The following is a 20,120-nucleotide window of genomic DNA, read 5'->3' as shown; positions in this document are numbered from 1 at the left end:
CTTAATTTTCCTGCTTATGAGTAGTTCTACCTGTTCATAATCCCAGTCTTCCATGGGGCTTTTCTCTATTGCTTCCTCTATGTCTGTTGCTATCTGCGCTTTTTGATCGTCGTTTAATTTTGCGTTTACGTTTTGTCTAAGTTTCATTTCTCTTTTCATCAAGGTCCCCATCTGCAGACTAATACGTTTGTGATAACTTCCGAGACTACACTGCCCTTCTTCGTCTATTTCCATTTTTCTGACCTTGCTCTAAATTTCCTGCGACATTAGAGAATAGTCAATGATCGTCTGCCTGTTGCGGAATTCCCACGTGATTTGGCCTTCACATTTTGTTTCTCTATTTACTATAACTAGATCGTGTCGCTCACAGAAATCTAGCATTAGCTTGCCGTTACAATCCGTGTATCCATCCAGATCGTCGATGTGGCCGTTCATGTCCCCGAGTAGAATAATATTGGCCCCGTTTCCAAACTGGCTTATATCGTCACAGAGACATTCAGCAAGATCTCTGTTTTCTTGCCTGCATTGATGTTCTGTTCCTAAATAAACTACCCCTAGCCATGTCCTTATGCCGACAATTGTTCCTGAAACCCAGATATGTTCTTTACAAGATGATTTATTTCTTTGCCAATTTGTTCCCTGGTGTATCAACATACCTACCCCTATACCCTTTTTTTCCATTCTCGTTCTGTTGCACCCTTCCCAGACGTAGCCTTCTATAAACGGCGGATCTTCTAGATCCCTGAGATGAGTCTCGCAAAGAGCGTACACACCTATTTTGTCATCCTTCAACTGCTGTTCTATCTCTATCCATTTCGCTCTTTTTCTACCTCCTTGCATGTTTTTGTAGCTGATCCTAGTGTTAAATTTCTTTTTTGTACTTTTCTTTCTCGACCTACTCTTTGCCATTTTTGGGGCTCAACCTCTATTATTACACTTTCTTCTGCTTAACTTCTAACTACCTCTGTGCACGGAGTCCTCGCGGACCCCCTAAAAAAGCTACAGCCCTACCTGCCAGGCGCCAGCCGATCTCTGCTCCCACCCTTCTGTTAAAATGAATGCCATCTCGCTGAAAAGCCCTACCAAAACCTGCTTTATGTATCTCCCTGTTTAAGTCAACCACTTCGAAACGCTTCTCCAGGCTTAACTTTCTCATGTCCTGATTAACTGTCACCACGTCCTTTTCCATCTTTCCGTTCAATCCTAGCACCTCTGGTACGGTGCATACAACTATCTGCGTCTGCTGTGCTATCTCCCTGAACTCGTCAACTCCCTTTGCTAAACTTTCCACCACTCCTGCAGCGTCACCATTTAGGACATCGTTTAGCCCCGCGGCTACTATTACCATACTGCGCTCTGCGGAATTCTTCAACAGCCTATTTTTACTCTCTTTTAGCACTGCCCTCATTGTTCTCCCTGGGAAGGCTCCAACCAACACTCTCTTATCACCCCTTACACGTTCCAAGATATCTCGCTTGCACCTGTTCATGTTAGAATCTCCGGCGATAAGCACCTGGGCCTTCTCTCTCCCTCTCCCAACTGTTGGCTCCTGTTTTCGGTTATCTGTGTCCTTATCTCTGGGATTTTCATTCTTCCTTTTTTTCCGGCGTCTTAGCTGCTTCTAAATAACTCTGACGGTTCGGATCCGCCTGACCTACTTTGCTTATGCCTTCCATGCCAGTGCTGGCCCCAGCCACGTGGCCCGCATTGGAATGTTCGTGCTTGTTGGTTCCAAGGACAAAGTCGGCCCCTTTTTTTTCAATTTGAGTAAGCTGTCCAAGCAGTTTCTGATTTTCCGCTCTTAACAAACGTACTTCATTTTCTAAATCATCCACACGAGACACTAAACTGCCCCTTTGTTGATCATATCTATCTAGACGCATTATACGACGCTGGGAAGCGCAGCTATGCACCGTACGTCGTTCGTCGGCAGTTCATTTTCGCTTGCTATAGACGATCTGCCGAGGACTGATCGGGCGACCATCTACCGATGCGTTTTCTCGGCATCGCTGGTCTGTGAACTTGCTACATTACGACGACACGCTGTCGTTGGTCGTTCTGGCGTCGTTGCCGGCCCAGTGGGACTCACCGGTACATCAACGACGCCGACCACCGACGTCGGCGTGGCGTCGTTCTAATGTAAACGGGTCTGAGTAGCTTAACACGGCAGGATAGTTGGGATGTTTCGCCTTCAACATCTGCAGCAAAGAGATACCTCTGGCTTTGCGAGCGATACCCTGCATAGCATGTCTTGACACCTGCGCCTACTGTCTTCCTCCTCAGTCTCCCTATATCTGTGATAATATTTCACATGAGGTATTTCAGTTATCTTGCCGCTTTTCAGGGAGAGTAGTATATCTTGTGCCTGCGGGACTACTTCAATCCTGCCGTCGGAAATATCAAAATGGCTAGCGACCATGCACATTCTTGAATAATTTAGGGGGGGATAATTTATTTCCCCTAAAGTTTCTGACTCGAACACCAAAGAAGCAGAAAAACTTCGGTGCATCACAAAGTGTGCTTCGACGCAGGTTCACCGAGGGCGGCAACCTAACCTTCGCGGACACAGCTGGCGCCGTGTTTCTGCTGAGGAACCAGACCTACTGGGTGCAGGTACGTCTGACGTCATAGCCAGACATTATTTCACGTCTTCCAAGTGACGTGACGGCAATCATGCGATGGCTCCAAATTTGACAATGGCTCCTCCAAAAGTGGATGGAACTAAAATTTGACAGGGCGGATTGGAGGGTTATTCAAACGTTCGGAATGGCCATATGCCGCCAGGTTGTAGGAAAATTTCAGGATGCAGAAAAAGTACTGCATCAATGAAGGTGCTTAAAAGGTCTGATCAATACAACCTTTGAGGTCGTTTGAAGTTGTTTCAAGTTGACGTTAATAATAAATGTTCCGGAATATTCTAGAAAGGAATTGACTCAGGCATGTCTTTATGCTCTCACATCTCTAAGAAGGCTCAAAATTTTCAGAGAATCTCTTCTGCTTTTGCATTTCGTTTCTTTTTATTCTTCCAAGTCGAGATGATATCGCGAGCAGTTTATTAAATCATAATATCGATTCATCAAAGTACAGAGGATGGTGGGCGAGATTTCGCGCCTTGATCGCGAGAAGAAGCGGTTGGTACACGTTTGCGTGCTTGCTGTGCTTCCATCCTAAAGACACTGGAACGGAGAGCAGCGGAGCGAAGCCCAGCACCTGGAACCAGCTAAGAGCAGAGGCGAAGCGCTGGCTCCTGCAGGGTTCGCCATGCATGGAGGATTGTCGTGCTCGTGAGACAGGTGGCGGGCACCTGCAACAGCAGCGGTGTTTCGGAATCCAGCAGGCACGTTTCTTGCCTTGGCAATAGAAGTTGGAAAAAGAACTAAAAAAGATCGGCGAAGAAACTTGCCAGGAGGACCCCGGTGACAGAGCCTGGTTTAAAGAGGAAAAAACGCAGCAGAGGTCACGTAGAGAGACTGGACATGGGTGTCGAGTTGAGAGGTCGTACCCTGACTGTAAAGCTATGTATTGCAATTGGGTTGTCAGTTGTAAACAAATTCTCTTTTCTGCAGTGAAATATATCCGGCTTTCTAATTTCCACCTACGAAGTGTAGAATTCACTCTTTTCTTTTTCCAGTGTGTGGTGTATGATAAATGAGTAGAAAGAAGGTAGCCTGTTATACTCAAAAGTGATTTTTTCTTTCTGGGTCTCAATGCTGGCGTAGTCACACTCGCTGAGGCTCTATGGTTTAAGAAATATTAGGTGTTAGCTGCATCGTTCTGTGGTGCAAGTTAGCAAAAAGCGATTTGAATATTGGTAGCTGAAAACCAGAAAAATGATAAAGGTTAGAATGGTAGTATTCAATTCAGTAACAGAAATACGAAATGGCTGACGGATTCATTATTTGCATTCAAGATGTGCAAAATAGAAAAACAATTATCTGCAGTACATAACGTTCTTCATATCTGGTAGTTTAGGTGTGTTTATTCTTACTGAAAATATCTATTTTGTATTCTTCTTTTCTTCCTAAGAGTATATATAAGTATTAAATAATTGTATCGCTTGTGCCGCTGTGCAAGTGGTATATATTTTCACGGGCGGCGAAGACGATGAGGTGCTATGCGCTGTGAAGCACGACGATATGAGTGTTGAGCTCGAGCAGAGCTGCGAGGTTTCTTACATCCTGGTTTGTGTGAAGGTCTTCACGCTAACAACTTGGTGGGGGCTTTGAGATCTACCACTCGGACCTCGTCCTAGTCTACAATTCGCAGGTTTGCCACTTTACGGTCCTGAGATATTCCTGGACGCAGGCACCTCAGGTCAGGATCGAGCTCCTTCGCGAGCGCCACCGGTGAGGACAAAGGGCTGACGCACTACCGAAACGTCAGCCGATATAACCAGTGGGACGCGGCCATCAAACTTGTTAGTGTGCTATTCTCGCTCACAGACATGGCTCTTACATGGTACTAGAAGCACGAAGACTCATTCACGACTTTGACACGCTTTGTAGAGGAGCTGAACAAGTGATTCGGTGACTGCACTGCAAAGAAGCATGCCGAAAAGACATTGGCTCACCGGGCACAGCTTTCTAGCGAGACCTTGCACCCAGTACATCAAGGTGATCTTCAAGCTTTGCAAAGTTGCTTGTTGCGCATATCCGACGAGGACAAGGTGGGCCACTTATTGAAAGGTTTCGCCAGACACTTCGTTCATCAGCAACGAGAATCTAGCATCGGTCTCGAACGTGATCGAACATTGCCGTACGTTTGAGAACGGAGAATTACTCCGTAGTTTCGTCGCTTGTCTCCTGTTCCTACTATCGCAGCCATTGACTCTACCAGGGTGCTACTATTCGCCAGAGTGTGAGTGCCTATTTGGCCCCTTTCTGTCAATGCAGCGCACTATGAAGGGCTCCCGACACTGCCAAGCGTGTCACAGCCCACGATGGCACCACGGACCATGTGTCACATAGTCTGTGTCCATAGCACCTATTCGTCTTTGCTGTCTGTGGCACTATTTTCCCAGAACTGTCTACAATTTATTTAATTAATACTGCAGACCAGGCCCAAGCAGGAGGGGCAAACGAAATGAAAGTACCGAAAAGCGTACATAATGTGCGTGAAATGAACATGACGCACAAAAAGAATGACTCACACGTCAACATCATAAATTTCACAAAAATAATTTTGCAATGCAGACATGAAATCGTTCAACTGAATTACAGCAATGGGAAGAAAATTCCAATCGCTCACCGTTCGAGGGAAACAATTGTGCTTGCGAGCGTTTTTTTTTGGCGAAAATGGTTACACTAAATAATGATTACTCATGACTGTGTCATGTTCTCGTATTTGGCCGACATACGGAGACTGGTAGCGTCATAGAACCGCTGAAGAATTGACGCGTTTGAATTGTGGTGCTGGCGAAGACTCTTGAGAGTTCCTTGGACTGCCAGAAGATCAAATCAGTCGATATTGTCGACCATAAACCCTGACTGCTCATTGGAGGGTCAAATTCTAAAGTTAAAGCTCAGCTACTTTGGTCATCTGATGAGAAGAGAGGAGTCGCTGGAGAAACATTTGATGTTGGGAAAGGTTGAGGGTCGCCGGAGAAGGGGTAGGCAGCAAACGCGATGGTTAGATGGCTTCCTCGAGGCACTGCAGATGAAGTTGTGTGATGTTAGGAAGATATATTGAGAGACCGGAAAGCGTGGCGTGACATGGTCCATAGGGTCACGAAGAGTTGGACACGACTAAACGACTGAACTGAACTGATTCTATTTTGTAACATTAAAGAGAGCGGCGATTCCGTCCAGGCATATTTCCCGTATATAAATCTCACAGGTTTCCTCTGAACTCACTTGAGTGCCATTGTGTCCTACATAGCACGTGGATGCCAGAGTTCATAAACATATAACTTAGCGCACTATTGCATTATAGTTCTTACAGGCGCCTGTTTGAGCGTCATCTTTATGAATCATAATTTCTTTAGCGCATCTGAGCAAGCATATGTTGACCATGTGAGCTTATCGTTAAGATTAACGCCAAGGTATTTGTATTTTTAGACTTCGAGGACATTTCTGTTTCCAAATTGGTTTCCCTTGTTACGCGTAAAAGTAGCTTTTCCGCATTGGGCTCCATTTCCAAATTTGAACCCCAGTCAGTAATTTCTGCAAGGCGTCTCTGCAACACATCATGATATCATCATGGGACATATTTCTTTCAAGATAACACAATATACCGCGTATAACCAAATGGAAACATTAGCAGGAATAACTTTAATCAACTCAATAACATAAACACTGTTTTGAGGCACTCCTGAGGTCACATGATGAGTACTCGAAGTACAATGTGGAGCATCAAACTGCTCTGTTTTTGAGATAAGCACAGATCCACTGTACGAGACCAAAAGGAACTCCTTTCTCATTTATATAATAGCCTTGCATGGCAGACTGTCGAAAGCTTTGCTAAAGTCTAGAAAGAAAACATTTCTCCGGGTAAATCAAGCGTGTCAAGTGCTCGTGTACTTGTAGCGCACAACGACGCTCTAAAGCGAGGGCGCTAAGATCGACGTCCCTAGCCGGCGAAAGAAAAAAATAAAGTTGAACGGCACGTGCGCATGCACGGCACGGGTTGTTTGGTTCGAGAAACCTGCAACGCTGGTTGTTTTGTGCTGGTGCTCGAGCTACGACCCCTTACATTCCCTACAGTGGTGACTGCGGCCTATGAGATGACCGACCTCAGCAACCTACCGCCCTCAGGAGACCCTCCGCGTGACGCTACCTTGCGCTCACGGGAGGTCGCAGCTATCCAGCTCCGCCTGCCGACATTCAGGCCCAAGCAGTCACAGATCAGATCTGATTCGCCCTGGTGGAAGCCATCTTCCATCTGCACAATGTCACCTCGGAGACATCTCGATTTTGTCACTTTCTAACCTGCCTGCTGAGGTTGCTAAGGAGGTGACGGATGTCATCCTTAGACCTTTGGGCGACACTCCATACCGAGTTAAGTTCTTGGACCGTACCATAGCGTCTTGGACTGCGCGCCTCCAGCAGCTGCTCGCCTGCGAAGCGCTCGGAGACCGCCGCCCCTTCCAGCTACACACTAGCATACGGCAGCTCCTGGGCGAAAGCAATGTCGACTCGAACGGCGCACTGTTGAGAAAGCTCTTTGTGCAGCGCTTGCTGCAGTCTTCCCGCCTCGTCTTGGCTGCTGCGGGGAACTTCACCCTTGACCGCCTCGCCCAGCTAGCGAATCGAGTCCATGACTCCGTCGCCGCTCTTGCCTCTCCACCAGATCCATCCGGCATTTCACGAGACCCGTATCGATCAGCTTCTTTCAATGCTCTTGGGACGTCCTCTCATACCCAGCACGGATTCTCCTCAAGTCCTCGCCATCGTTCGTCTTCGCCGAGAGGTTCGCGATCTTTAGGTCCTCGCACCGTGCTTTCAACACCGCGCCCGCCAATGCGCTCCACCATGTAACTGGTCGCGAAACTGGATGCGAGACTACTGACGGTGGCATAAGACTTGATCCTGGCCGCTGTTTCGTAGTCATGGACTGAATTTCCGGACTGCGCTCCCGCGTCCACACTAGAAGTACCGAAGTCAAGCGTTCTGGCGTCCACCAAGGCTGAGCGTACTTCCATTTCACGTTGACCTACTCTGCGTTCGGACAACTCAACCTCCATCGCCACGTATGCTTCCTCGCTCTGGGCCTTTGTCTGTGGCGCACGTTTCGGCGGGTCTTAATCGTCGCCAACGTTCACCAAGTCATCCTCGTATTAATGCATTTTGATCCGGACATCGTCTCATCAACAGCACAACGCTCCATCACTGGCTGTCGCTTCCACTGGCATCCGCACGCCGATCCCGTCATGCCAGCACAACCAAGCCCTCGCAGACTTTCCCGAGATCACAAGGCCTTGTAATCTCCACCAGCCTCTCAAGTATGGTATAACCCACCGCTTTGTTCCGTGTGGTCAACCCGTCGCAGGTCGTCCACGTCATCTCTTCGGCGACCGTCTGGCGATTGCTAAACGGGAATTCGACCACATGCTCCAGCTTAGTATTATTCGCTATTCGTCCAGCGGATGGATGAATAGATGGAATATAGGAGCGCCCCCTTTTGAACCAAGGTGGTAGCAGTTGGTATTATGCTCGTTTTTTCATATATCTTAATTATTGTTTTAGATCTGCAAACTGTACCAATAGTCCATCTATTGAATTTTTGTTTCTACATTACTAACATTATTTCACTTTTCTGCTTTTAGCCACCAATCTTATAATAGTTTATTGCTAGCTTCCCTGCAGGTTTGTTCACCCGGCCGCTTGTATCTCTAAACCCCAGAGCTTCAGGAACAGTGATTGCGCCTGCATCAACTTCCGGATGGATACCATCGCATTCGAGTATAAGATGGTTAAGTGTTTCTGTGGATTTACCACATACTTCACGTGTAATCTCCATGGTTAAATATCTTTTTGTCGCTTCGTGTTCTAAGGCATCCTAATTATTTATTTATTTATGGCACTGAGTTTGCCACACGGCATAAAAGGTGGTGGTATAGCGTCACAGGAATGTGTGGAGCGCAGCCAAGTGCAAGAAGTCACACAAACTGCGTGCATAAATGTTGTTTGTTGTCCATAAGTGGAAATGAGAGTCATTACTTGGTGAAAGTCCAGCTTTTTGTAGTATGGTGTTGCGCATATGCGAAGTTCCTGGGCATGTCCATATTAGATGCCGTACAGTGGTGTCGCAAGCCGGTTCTTCGCAGTGTGGGCATTTGTCGGGAACTGGAATAGTAGTACTTTGCCACTGGTGTCGAACGGCGGGCGTAAGAGCCACTCCGACCCTCAGCCGTCTCAGAGATACCTCCTCCACCCTTGTTAGATTGCGGGGAAGGGGGTACATACACGGGGGAATTAGAGCACGTGTACGCTGCCTGAGGGATGCTGATGATGTCAAATGGGTCAGGAGTGGATCCGGTGGCAAGGAATCATGAATAGGTTGTGAGACATCATCTGCATGAGGAAGCACGTCTGCTGTTATGGTATTCAAATTTTTGTTGTCTTGAACCCAGTGAATGGTTATAGTCACTGGATAACGGTGACAAGCAGCATGTATAGTCTGTGCGACCCTAAGAGTGCCATGGACTTTCTTTAAATGTTTTAAGGCTTCTTTAGAGTGAGTCATTATTTGTACTTTTTTAAGCGTAGGGTCGGCAGGTAACGCTTCTATGGCGTTTAAGATAGCTTGCAGTTCGAATGCAAGAGTTGATTTGGCGTCGGTAAGGTAACTTCGATTGGTGTTCAGGTGAGGGTGGGTTGGGCTTATAAAAGCAACTGAACCACCTGTTGGGGTTACGGCTGAATCTGTGTAAATTATACATTCATCATGTGTTGCGCAAGACGTTATTGGGAATGATGATGAGAGCTGCGACTTCTTGGTGAGTAGTGGCTTATTAGAAGTAAGGTGGTAGTAGTCCCATGGAGGTGGTTGGTTCTCTAATTCAAGACGAAGGGAAGCTTTTCTTGCTCTGTTCGTCTCTCTCTGGACAGTTAATTCTGCCAGCGAGTTAAGGTGGGCGTACTCCTGGAGCAGACGGATAGGAGTTGATCGAGGCAGTCCCGTAATGACTCGCATGGCCTCGTGGTTGAGTGCCTCGAGTGTAGACCATTGCCGTTTTGTCAGTTTCTGAAACTGTGCCTGGTATAGAAGCCGCGGTTGAAAGACAGCACGGACAAGTCGGCGAGCGGTATCTGATCGGGCACCACCAGAACGATTTGCTATTCTTCGAATTAGTCCCAGTGTGTTCATGGCACTAGGGCATCCTAATCTAGATTCAAAAATTAGGGCTCTGCCTCCTGAGTTTCAAAAAAAAAAAAAAAAACTTGCTTCCTGATCTGCTTTTTCCACTTTCGGTATAGCTCCGCACTCTGTTTCTTTTCCATATAATTTGTCCAATATTTGCCTTTTGTTTTTTTTCACCTATTGCTTAACGCTCTTTATTTCTTCGTCCTTGTGACCAGCATGCTTACTGGTTCGTATCCTTGTTCTTTTCCTCCATTATAAGTCTACGGCATAGGTATTTAAATATCTTAGCTGCCCACCTGTTCCTCATATAATACTATCAAGGGACGACGAGGACAATGGAATGTGGAATTTGGGGAACGCTAGGACGTGTGGATGGTTTGTACTGGGTGCCGCTGGCCTGAAGTTGTTCGTCTGTGGTCAGGTATCCCTTTGTAAATATTTGTTAATACATCCGCTCGCTTTGTGCGTGTATCTACGTTAGAATATTTTACTCTGAGCTTCCCGTATTCGAAAGATTCCCAGCCCATATCTCCCTGTACCGCCGCATTTGTAGTTATATCGTGGGCAAACCAGTGCAAATCTTCCTACGGCTCTCTAATGTATTTCTAATTTCGACTGTACCTCTGCTTTTAGGCACACAACTGCATTTTTGAAAGTAAGCCCAGGTGGCAAAATTCCTTTCCAAATACCCCTCTACACCTAATACCTGTTGTATCCTCACTATGTCCTATGCTTCATTATCCCGGCAGTTCTTAGCCCTTTTGCCCTAAGCGATTGACGATGATTTTCAATGTGTGCCAGTCCTTCGTTTATTCATACCCCGAGATATTTATATTCTGCCACTCTGGGTATTTTATGCTTTTTTAAAACCTTGCTCATTGGAGCCGTTGAAAATCATCAGACCCGACTTAACTGTGCTAAAACTGCAGCCTAGAGCATCCCCTTCATCTCCACAATACTTAACTACAGTTTGCAAATCTTCCTGGTTATTTGCGGGCAGCACAATATCGTCTGCAAATTAAATTGGGGACGCGCTTCTCTACCACCTTTCCGCCTAATCTACATGACAAGTTAGAACCATGGTACTTTCTTGTAGCCTTCGTTCCGTATTTATCATACAAATCATAAACAGCAGTGGTGATAGAGGACAACCTTGTCTTAATCATTTGCATGCTTTGCATCCTTTATGAGTATCCCTTTTTTCCATACTGTTGTTTTGCTGATATTTTATGCATGTGCAGAAATAACCGCTTTAAATGGTCTACTCAATGTGTTGGTGTGTTTTGTACCTTGTGGTTTCATGCTTTTATGAATTTTATGTAAATGTATGCCACTCCTGCTTGGGCGCTCAGCCTGCAGTATGTACAAAATAAATAAAAATAAAAATACCTTGACAGCTTCCGTACTCCTTATCCCTTCCCATGTAATTTCTACTGTGTTATCCCGGTATATCTCCTGTAGGAACTCTATTATCTCATAACCGATACCTTCTTCTTTTAATATGTTCCACAGGAGTTCCCTGCTTACGTTGTCGTACGCCCCGTTTATTTCCAGGAAGGCCAAATACAAAGGTCTATTTTCCACTCTAGATATTTCGATGCATTTGGTAAGCACGACCAGGCTATCATCTAAGCGCCTACCATTTCTAAAGCCGTTCTGAAGTTCTCCGAGTATCTTGATACTTTCAACCCATGCTTGCGCCTTTAATTTCACTGCCTGCATGGCTAACCTGTACATAACAGATGTTATGGTAATCGGCCTGTAGGATTTTATGTGCATCCTTTCTCCTTTCCCTTTATAAATCAAATTCATTTTACTCTGCCGCCAGCTTTCCGGAATTTGCTTATTCGCTATGACTGTTTCCAAAGCTTCAAACAACGTTTCCTTACTTTTTGGACCGAGTTCATTAATCAGCTTGATCGGAATTCCATCTATTCCTGTAGATGTGTTTTTAGGAATATTTTTTTCTGCCTTTTTCCAGTTTAGATTGGTCAGTTCTATGCTGCTTTGTATTCTGCTACCTTGCGTTGCTTCCTGATTTGCGGAGATTACCCTATCGTCGCTCTTAAATGACTCGGCTATAACTGATGTAATGTAGTTCACTGCGTTATCTCCCTTTAAGACAATTTCCCTCATTATCTTGAATCCTATCCTGCTTTCTTTGATTATTCTTCCCTAGCCAGCTTATATGGTTCCAGAATTTTCTTGCTCCGCCTCTAGAGGCATAGTGTATATCAGCCATCCAGCGATCGGTGGACTGTCTTATTTTACTTTGGACGAGGGCCTGCACTTGAAGTTTCTTTGGCCGATATGATTCCCATTTTTGGTCGATTTCCTCCTGAGATACCTGTGCTTTCTTTGCCATTCGGTGTTCCCTTGAAGCAGCCCGTCGTTGTTCAGTAGCTTCCCTGATTTCCTTATTCCACCAGCTCCGTGGCTTCCTCTTTCCATTCCAGCGGTTTGCTACTTTAACCTCCTGAATTTTCCTCCTTATGAGTAGTTCTACCTGTTCATAATCCCAGTCTTCCATGGGGCTTTTCTCTATTGCTTCCTCTATGTCTGCTGCTATCTGCGCTATTTGATCGTCTTTTACGTTTGCGTTTACGTTTTGTCTAAGTTCCATTTCTCTTTTCATCAAGGGCCCCATCTGCAGACTAATACGTTTATGATCACTTCCCAGACTACACTCCCCTTCTTCGTCTATTTCCATTTTTGTGACCGTGCTATAAATTTCCTGCGACATTAGAGAATAGTCAATGATCGTCTGCCTGTTGCGGAATTCCCACGTTATTTGGCCTTCACATTTTGTTTCTCTATTTACTACAACTAGATCGTGTCGCTCACAGAAATCTAGCATTAGCTTGCCGTTACAACCCGTGTATCTATCCAGATCGTCGATGTGGTCGTTCATTTCCCCCAGTAGAATAATATTGGCCCCGTTTCCAAACTGGCTTATATCGTCACTGAGACATTAAACAAGATCACTGTTTTCTTGCCTGCATTGATGTCCTGTTCCTAAATAAACTACCCCTAGCCATGTCTTTATGCCGGCAATTGTTCCTGAAACCCAGATATGTTCTTTACAAGATGATTTAATTCATTGCCAATTTTTTCTCTGGTGTATCAACATACCTACCCCTATACCCTTTTTTTCCGTTCTCGTTCTGTTGCACCCTTCCCAGACGTAGCCTTCTATAAACGGCGGATCTTCTAGATCCCTGAGATGAGTCTCGCAAAGAGCGTACACACCTATTTTGCCATCCTTCAACTGCTGTTCTATCTCTAGCGATTTCGGTCTTTTTCTACCTCCTTGCGTGTTTATGTAGCTGGTCCTAGTGTTAAATTTCTTTTTTGTACTTTTCTTTCTCGACCTACTCTTTGCCATTTTCGGGGGCTCAGCCTCCATTATTACACTTTCTTCTGCTTCACTTCTAACTACCTCTGTGCACGGAGTCCTCGCGGACCCTCTAAAAAAGCTAGAGCCCTGCCTGCCAGGCGCCAGCCGATCTCCGGTCCCACCCTTCTGTTAAAATGAATGCCATCTCGCTGAAAAGCTCTACCAAAACCCGCTTTATGTACCTCCCTGTTTACCTCAACCACTTCGAAACGCTTATCCAGGCCTAACTTTCTTATGTCCTGATTAACTGTCACCACGTCCTTTTCCATCTTTCCGTTCAATCCTAGTACCTCTGGTACTGTGCATACAGCTATCTGCGTCTGCTGTGCTATCTCCCTGATCTCGTCAACTCCCTTAGCTAAACTTTCCACCGCTGCTGCAGCGTCACCATTCAGGACATCATTTAGCCCCGCGGCTACTATTACCATACTGCGCTCTGCGGAATTCTTCAACAGCCTATTTTTACTCTCTTTTAGCACTGCCTTCATTGTTCTCCCTGGGAAGGCTCCAACCAGCACTCTCTTATCACCCCTTACACGTTCCAAGATATCTCGCTTGCACCTGTCCATGTTAGAATCTCCGGCGATAAGCACCTGGCCCTTCTCTCTCACTCTCCCAACTGTTGGCTCCTGCTTTCGGTTATCTGGGTCCTTATCTCTGGGATTTTCATTCTGCCTTACTTCTTCCTTTTTTTCGGCGTCTTAGCTGCTTCTAAATAACTCTGATGGTTCGGATCCGCCTGACCTACTTTGCTTATGCCTTCCATGCCAGTGCTGGCCCCAGCCACGTGGCCCGCACTGGAATGTTCGTCCTCGTTGGTTCCAAGGACAAAGTCGGCCCTTTTTTTTTTCAATTTGAGTAAGCTGCCCAAGCAGTTTCTGATTTTCTGTCCTTAACAAACGTACTTCATTTTCTAAATCCTCCACACGAGACACTAAACTGCCCCTTTCTTGATCAAATCTATCCAGACGCGCACTCAGTGCGCAACACCGACACAAAAAGTCGCTGCCTTCCGCTTCACCTACAGAGTCAAAACGCATTTCTTTGAGATTAACCTGCGCCTCACGCTGAGTACACTTTACCTTCTTTTGATTGCGCATCTTAAGCGCTCATCGACTGAACTATATCTATTACGAATTCTTAGAATATACAAATTGCCAAAAGAAGACACAAGAAACGACTAGCAAACACGCGTTAAAAACCAATTCTGCGAATGCCAATAGCCTAGAAAAAAATTATTTATCTAAACAAGATAGCTAACTAATGAATGCCAAGAAAGCCTAGCTGCCGGCACGAAAAACCAGGCCGCTAGGACCAAGAGCTAAAATCTATTCTTTAGGCTGCACCTAACCTAACTAGCTGAAAACGAAATAAAGTTAATAAAAGAAAGAACTCATCTATTTGACGCTTCGGAAGCTCCCGCTGTCGCCAGTCGCACATGCGCCTCCGTTGGCCCCCTAGCGGTGGTTTTTCCGGGTCCACTGAAGCTTGGCCAGATGCTGTGACTTCTTATATCCCGCGCTGGTGATGCACTCGTTGATGTGGCTGATGTGGTAGTGCTAACGGAAACGCCCCAAGGGAAACCAGTGACTCTCGGGTGATAAGGCCAGGAAGCATTATCCGATCCAGGAAGAACAGATGGGGAGTTACTTTCCATGCCATGGCATAGATAGGGACCAAGCAGGCAGGTCACCACCTGATTAAAGCGGAAGCATGAAATGTCAGCCATGTCAGCGCGAACGCCGCTCCCGGGTCCACTGAGGCTTGGCCAGATGCTCTGACTTCTTATATCCCGCGCTGGTGATGCACCCGTCGATGTGGCTGATATGGTAGTGCTAACGGAAACGCCCCAAGGGAAACCAGTGACTCTCGGGTGATAAGGCCAGGAAGCATTATCCGATCCAGGAAGAACAGATGGGGAGTTACTTTCCATGCCATGGCATAGATAGGGACCAAGCAGGCAGGTCACCACCTGATTAAAGCGGAAGCATGAAATGTCAGCCATGTCAGCGCGAACGCCGCTCCCGGGTCCACTGAGGCTTGGTCAGATGCTCTGACTTCTTATATCCCGCGCTGGTGATGCACCCGTCGATGTGGCTGATATGGTAGTGCTAACGGAAACGCCCCTAGGGAAACCAGTGACTCTCGGGTGATAAGGCCAGGAAGCATTATCCGATCCAGGAAGAACAGATGGGGAGTTACTTTCCATGCCATGGCATAGATAGGGACCAAGCAGGCAGGTCACCACCTGATTAAAGCGGAAGCATGAAATGTCAGCCATGTCAGCGCGAACGCCGCTCCCGGGTCCACTGAGGCTTGGCCAGATGCTCTGACGTCTTATATCCCGCGCTGGTGATGCACCCGTCGATGTGGCTGATATGGTAGTGCTAACGGAAACGCCCCAAGGGAAACCAGTGACTCTCGGGTGATAAGGCCAGGAAGCATTATCCGATCCAGGAAGAACAGATGGGGAGTTACTTTCCATGCCATGGCATAGATAGGGACCAAGCAGGCAGGTCACCACCTGATTAAAGCGGAAGCATGAAATGTCAGCCATGTCAGCGCGAACGCCGCTCCCGGGTCTACTGAGGCTTGGTCAGATGCTCTGACTTCTTATATCCCGCGCTGGTGATGCACCCGTCGATGTGGCTGATATGGTAGTGCTAACGGAAACGCCCCAAGGGAAACCAGTGACTCTCGGGTGATAAGGCCAGGAAGCATTATCCGATCCAGGAAGAACAGATGGGGAGTTACTTTCCATGCCATGGCATAGATAGGGACCAAGCAGGCAGGTCACCACCTGATTAAAGCGGAAGCATGAAATGTCAGCCATGTCAGCGCGAACGCCGCTCCCGGGTCCACTGAGGCTTGGCCAGATGCTCTGACTTCTTATATCCTGCGCTGGTGATGCACCCGTCGATGTGGCTGATATGGTAGTGCTAACGGAAACGCCCCAAGGGAAACCAGTGACTCTCGGGTGATAAGGCCAGGAAGCATTATCCGATCCAGGAAGAACAGATGGGGAGTTACTTTCCATGCCATGGCATAGATAGGGACCAAGCAGGCAGGTCACCACCTGATTAAAGCGGAAGCATGAAATGTCAGCCATGTCAGCGCGAACGCTGCTCCCGGGTCCACTGAGGCTTGGCCAGATGCTCTGATGTCTTATATCCCGCGCTGGTGATGCACCCGTCGATGTGGCTGATATGGTAGTGCTAACGGAAACGCCCCAAGGGAAACCAGTGACTCTCGGGTGATAAGGCCAGGAAGCATTATCCGATCCAGGAAGAACAGATGGGGAGTTACTTTCCTTGCCATGGCATAGATAGGGACCAAGCAGGCAGGTCACCACCTGATTAAAGCGGAAGCATGAAATGTCAGCCATGTCAGCGCGAACGCCGCTCCCGGGTCCACTGAGGCTTGGTCAGGTGCTCTGACTTCTTATATCCCGCGCTGGTGATGCACCCGTCGATGTGGCTGATATGGTAGTGCTAACGGAAACGCCCCAAGGGAAACCAGTGACTCTCGGGTGATAAGGCCAGGAAGCATTATCCGATCCAGGAAGAACAGATGGGGAGTTACTTTCCATGCCATGGCATAGATAGGGACCAAGCAGGCAGGTCACCACCTGATTAAAGCGGAAGCATGAAATGTCAGCCATGTCAGCGCGAACGCCGCTCCCGGGTCCACTGAGGCTTGGCCAGATGCTCTGACTTCTTATATCCCGCGCTGGTGATGCACCCGTCGATGTGGCTGATATGGTAGTGCTAACGGAAACGCCCCAAGGGAAACCAGTGACTCTCGGGTGATAAGGCCAGGAAGCATTATCCGATCCAGGAAGAACAGATGGGGAGTTACTTTCCATGCCATGGCATAGATAGGGACCAAGCAGGCAGGTCACCACCTGATTAAAGCGGAAGCATGAAATGTCAGCCATGTCAGCGCGAACGCCGCTCCCGGGTCCACTGAGGCTTGGCCAGATGCTCTGACTTCTTATATCCCGCGCTGGTGATGCACCCGTCGATGTGGCTGATATGGTAGTGCTAACGGAAACGCCCCAAGGGAAACCAGTGACTCTCGGGTGATAAGGCCAGGAAGCATTATCCGATCCAGGAAGAACAGATGGGGAGTTACTTTCCATGCCATGGCATAGATAGGGACCAAGCAGGCAGGTCACCACCTGATTAAAGCGGAAGCATGAAATGTCAGCCATGTCAGCGCGAACGCCGCTCCCGGGTCCACTGAGGCTTGGCCAGATGCTCTGACTTCTTATATCCCGCGCTGGTGATGCACCCGTCGATGTGGCTGATATGGTAGTGCTAACGGAAACGCCCCAAGGGAAACCAGTGACTCTCGGGTGATAAGGCCAGGAAGCATTATCCGATCCAGGAAGAACAGATGGGGAGTTACTTTCCATGCCATGGCATAGATAGGGACCAAGCAGGCAGGTCACCACCTGATTAAAGCGGAAGCATGAAATGTCAGCCATGTCAGCGCGAACGCCGCTCCCGGGTCCACTGAGGCTTGGCCAGATGCTCTGAATTCTTATATCCCGCGCTGGTGATGCACCCGTCGATGTGGCTGATATGGTAGTGCTAACGGAAACGCCCCAAGGGAAACAAGTGACTCTCGGGTGATAAGGCCAGGAAGCATTATCCGATCCAGGAAGAACAGATGGGGAGTTACTTTCCATGCCATGGCATAGATAGGGACCAAGCAGGCAGGTCACCACCTGATTAAAGCGGAAGCATGAAATGTCAGCCATGTCAGCGCGAACGCCGCTCCCGGGTCCACTGAGGCTTGGCCAGATGCTCTGACTTCTTATATCCCGCGCTGGTGATGCACCCGTCGATGTGGCTGATATGGTAGTGCTAACGGAAACGCCCCAAGGGAAACCAGTGACTCTCGGGTGATAAGGCCAGGAAGCATTATCCGATCCAGGAAGAACAGATGGGGAGTTACTTTCCATGCCATGGCATAGATAGGGACCAAGCAGGCAGGTCACCACCTGATTAAAGCGGAAGCATGAAATGTCAGCCATGTCAGCGCGAACGCCGCTCCCGGGTCCACTGAGGCTTGGCCAGATGCTCTGACGTCTTATATCCCGCGCTGGTGATGCACCCGTCGATGTGGCTGATATGGTAGTGCTAACGGAAACGCCCCAAGGGAAACCAGTGACTCTCGGGTGATAAGGCCAGGAAGCATTATCCGATCCAGGAAGAACAGATGGGGAGTTACTTTCCATGCCATGGCATAGATAGGGACCAAGCAGGCAGGTCACCACCTGATTAAAGCGGAAGCATGAAATGTCAGCCATGTCAGCGCGAACGCCGCTCCCTGGTCCACTGAAGCTTGGCCAGATGCTCTGACGTCTTATATCCCGCGCTGGTGATGCACTCGTTGATGTGGCTGATGTGGTAGTGCTAACGGAAACGCCCCAAGGGAAACCAGTGACTCTCGGGTGATAAGGCCAGGAAGCATTATCCGATCCAGGAAGAACAGATGGGGAGTTACTTTCCATGCCATGGCATAGATAGGGACCAAGCAGGCAGGTCACCACCTGATTAAAGCGGAAGCATGAAATGTCAGCCATGTCAGCGCGAACGCCGCTCCCTGGTCCACTGAAGCTTGGCCAGATGCTCTGACGTCTTATATCCCGCGCTGGTGATGCACTCGTTGATGTGGCTGATGTGGTAGTGCTAACGGAAACGCCCCGAGGGAAACCAGTGACTCTCGGGTGATAAGGCCAGGAAGCATTATCCGATCCAGGAAGAACAGATGGGGAGTTACTTTCCATGCCATGGCATAGATAGGGACCAAGCAGGCAGGTCACCACCTGATTAAAGCGGAAGCATGAAATGTCAGCCATGTCAGCGCGAACGCCGCTCCCGGGTCCACTGAGGCTTGGCCAGATGCTCTGACTTCTTATATCCCGCGCTGGTGATGCACTCGTCGATGTGGCTGATGTGTTAGCGCTGACGGAAACGCCCCAAGGGAAACCAGTGACTCTCGGGTGATAAGGCCAGGAAGCATTATCCGATCCAGGAAGAACAGATGGGTAGTTACTTTCCATGCCATGGCATAGATAGGGACCAAGCAGGCAGGTCACCACCTGGACAAAGCGGAAGCATGAAATGTTAGCCATGTCAGCGCGAACGCCGCTCTCAGGTCCACTCTGCATATCTCCTCAAAAACTTGTTCGGGATTCGGTCTGGGCCATTGCTTTTCGCTTTGTCCTTATTCTGCAAAAGGGATAAAATGCCAGCTTGTGATATTTTAGGCGTGTCTAGAACACCATTCCGCTTGTGGCAAGGTAGGTACTGGTTCAAAGAACCGTTATCGCCGGTGAAAATGGGTTGGAAATACTTATTAAATGTTAGCTTTCTTGTTAGTTTCGTGAGGAGTCAATGAAGGCACGTTGTGATGTTTGGCACTTAAGTAGCGCGAGAAATTCTGTTTTGTGTTCCTTATAAAACTGTGCTGTGAATAATTGAGGAAATTGTTGTTGGCAATGCGTACTTTGCTATTAATGACCTTGTTATCTGAATTATTTCCGATTTTATTTTTCTACATGGAAACGATGTTCTTTTTTTATATCGCAGCTCTTTGGCGCCAGTTCCTGCGCTTCGCAACGGCGTCGCCGTCGGCGTTGTCCCTTGTAACCAGCTCCACAGACAGGGCAGTGCGCGCTCCTGCCGCCTCCGTTCGATACTGCCTGCACCTTCCCCCTCTCCATCTTACTTCGTGGCAGCGACGGTGTTCTCCGGTTACCGAAGCACCGGATCGGCATCTGCGGATCACGATACGTGTATCCCAAGCCGAAACGCAGAGCCACTTTGTCTTGATTTGCTAGCCGCGTCAGCGGCATCACTCAGTCGCAGCTATCTCTTCGCCACGCGACGCTCCTATCGGCCCATGC

At 47.9% G+C, this 20,120-nt stretch overlaps 1 protein-coding gene across 1 annotated transcript in view; it reads left to right on the top strand.

The window, feature by feature from the left end:
* LOC146210254 (WD repeat and HMG-box DNA-binding protein 1-like) overlaps positions 1 to 20,120 on the top strand; it is a 309,305-nt gene that overhangs the window by 273,999 nt on the left and 15,186 nt on the right. Inside the window, exon 6 of the mRNA XM_084582118.1 lies at positions 2,532 to 2,613. Coding sequence (XP_084438244.1) covers positions 2,532 to 2,613 — 82 coding nt within the window. The remainder of the gene's footprint in view (positions 1 to 2,531; positions 2,614 to 20,120) is intronic.

Source organism: Amblyomma maculatum, chromosome 1 (assembly GCF_055883805.1).
Source record: "Amblyomma maculatum isolate TAMU_Amacu chromosome 1, ASM5588380v1, whole genome shotgun sequence".
Lineage (NCBI taxonomy): Eukaryota > Metazoa > Arthropoda > Arachnida > Ixodida > Ixodidae > Amblyomma > Amblyomma maculatum.
This window is presented reverse-complemented; position numbering and strand designations above follow the sequence as displayed.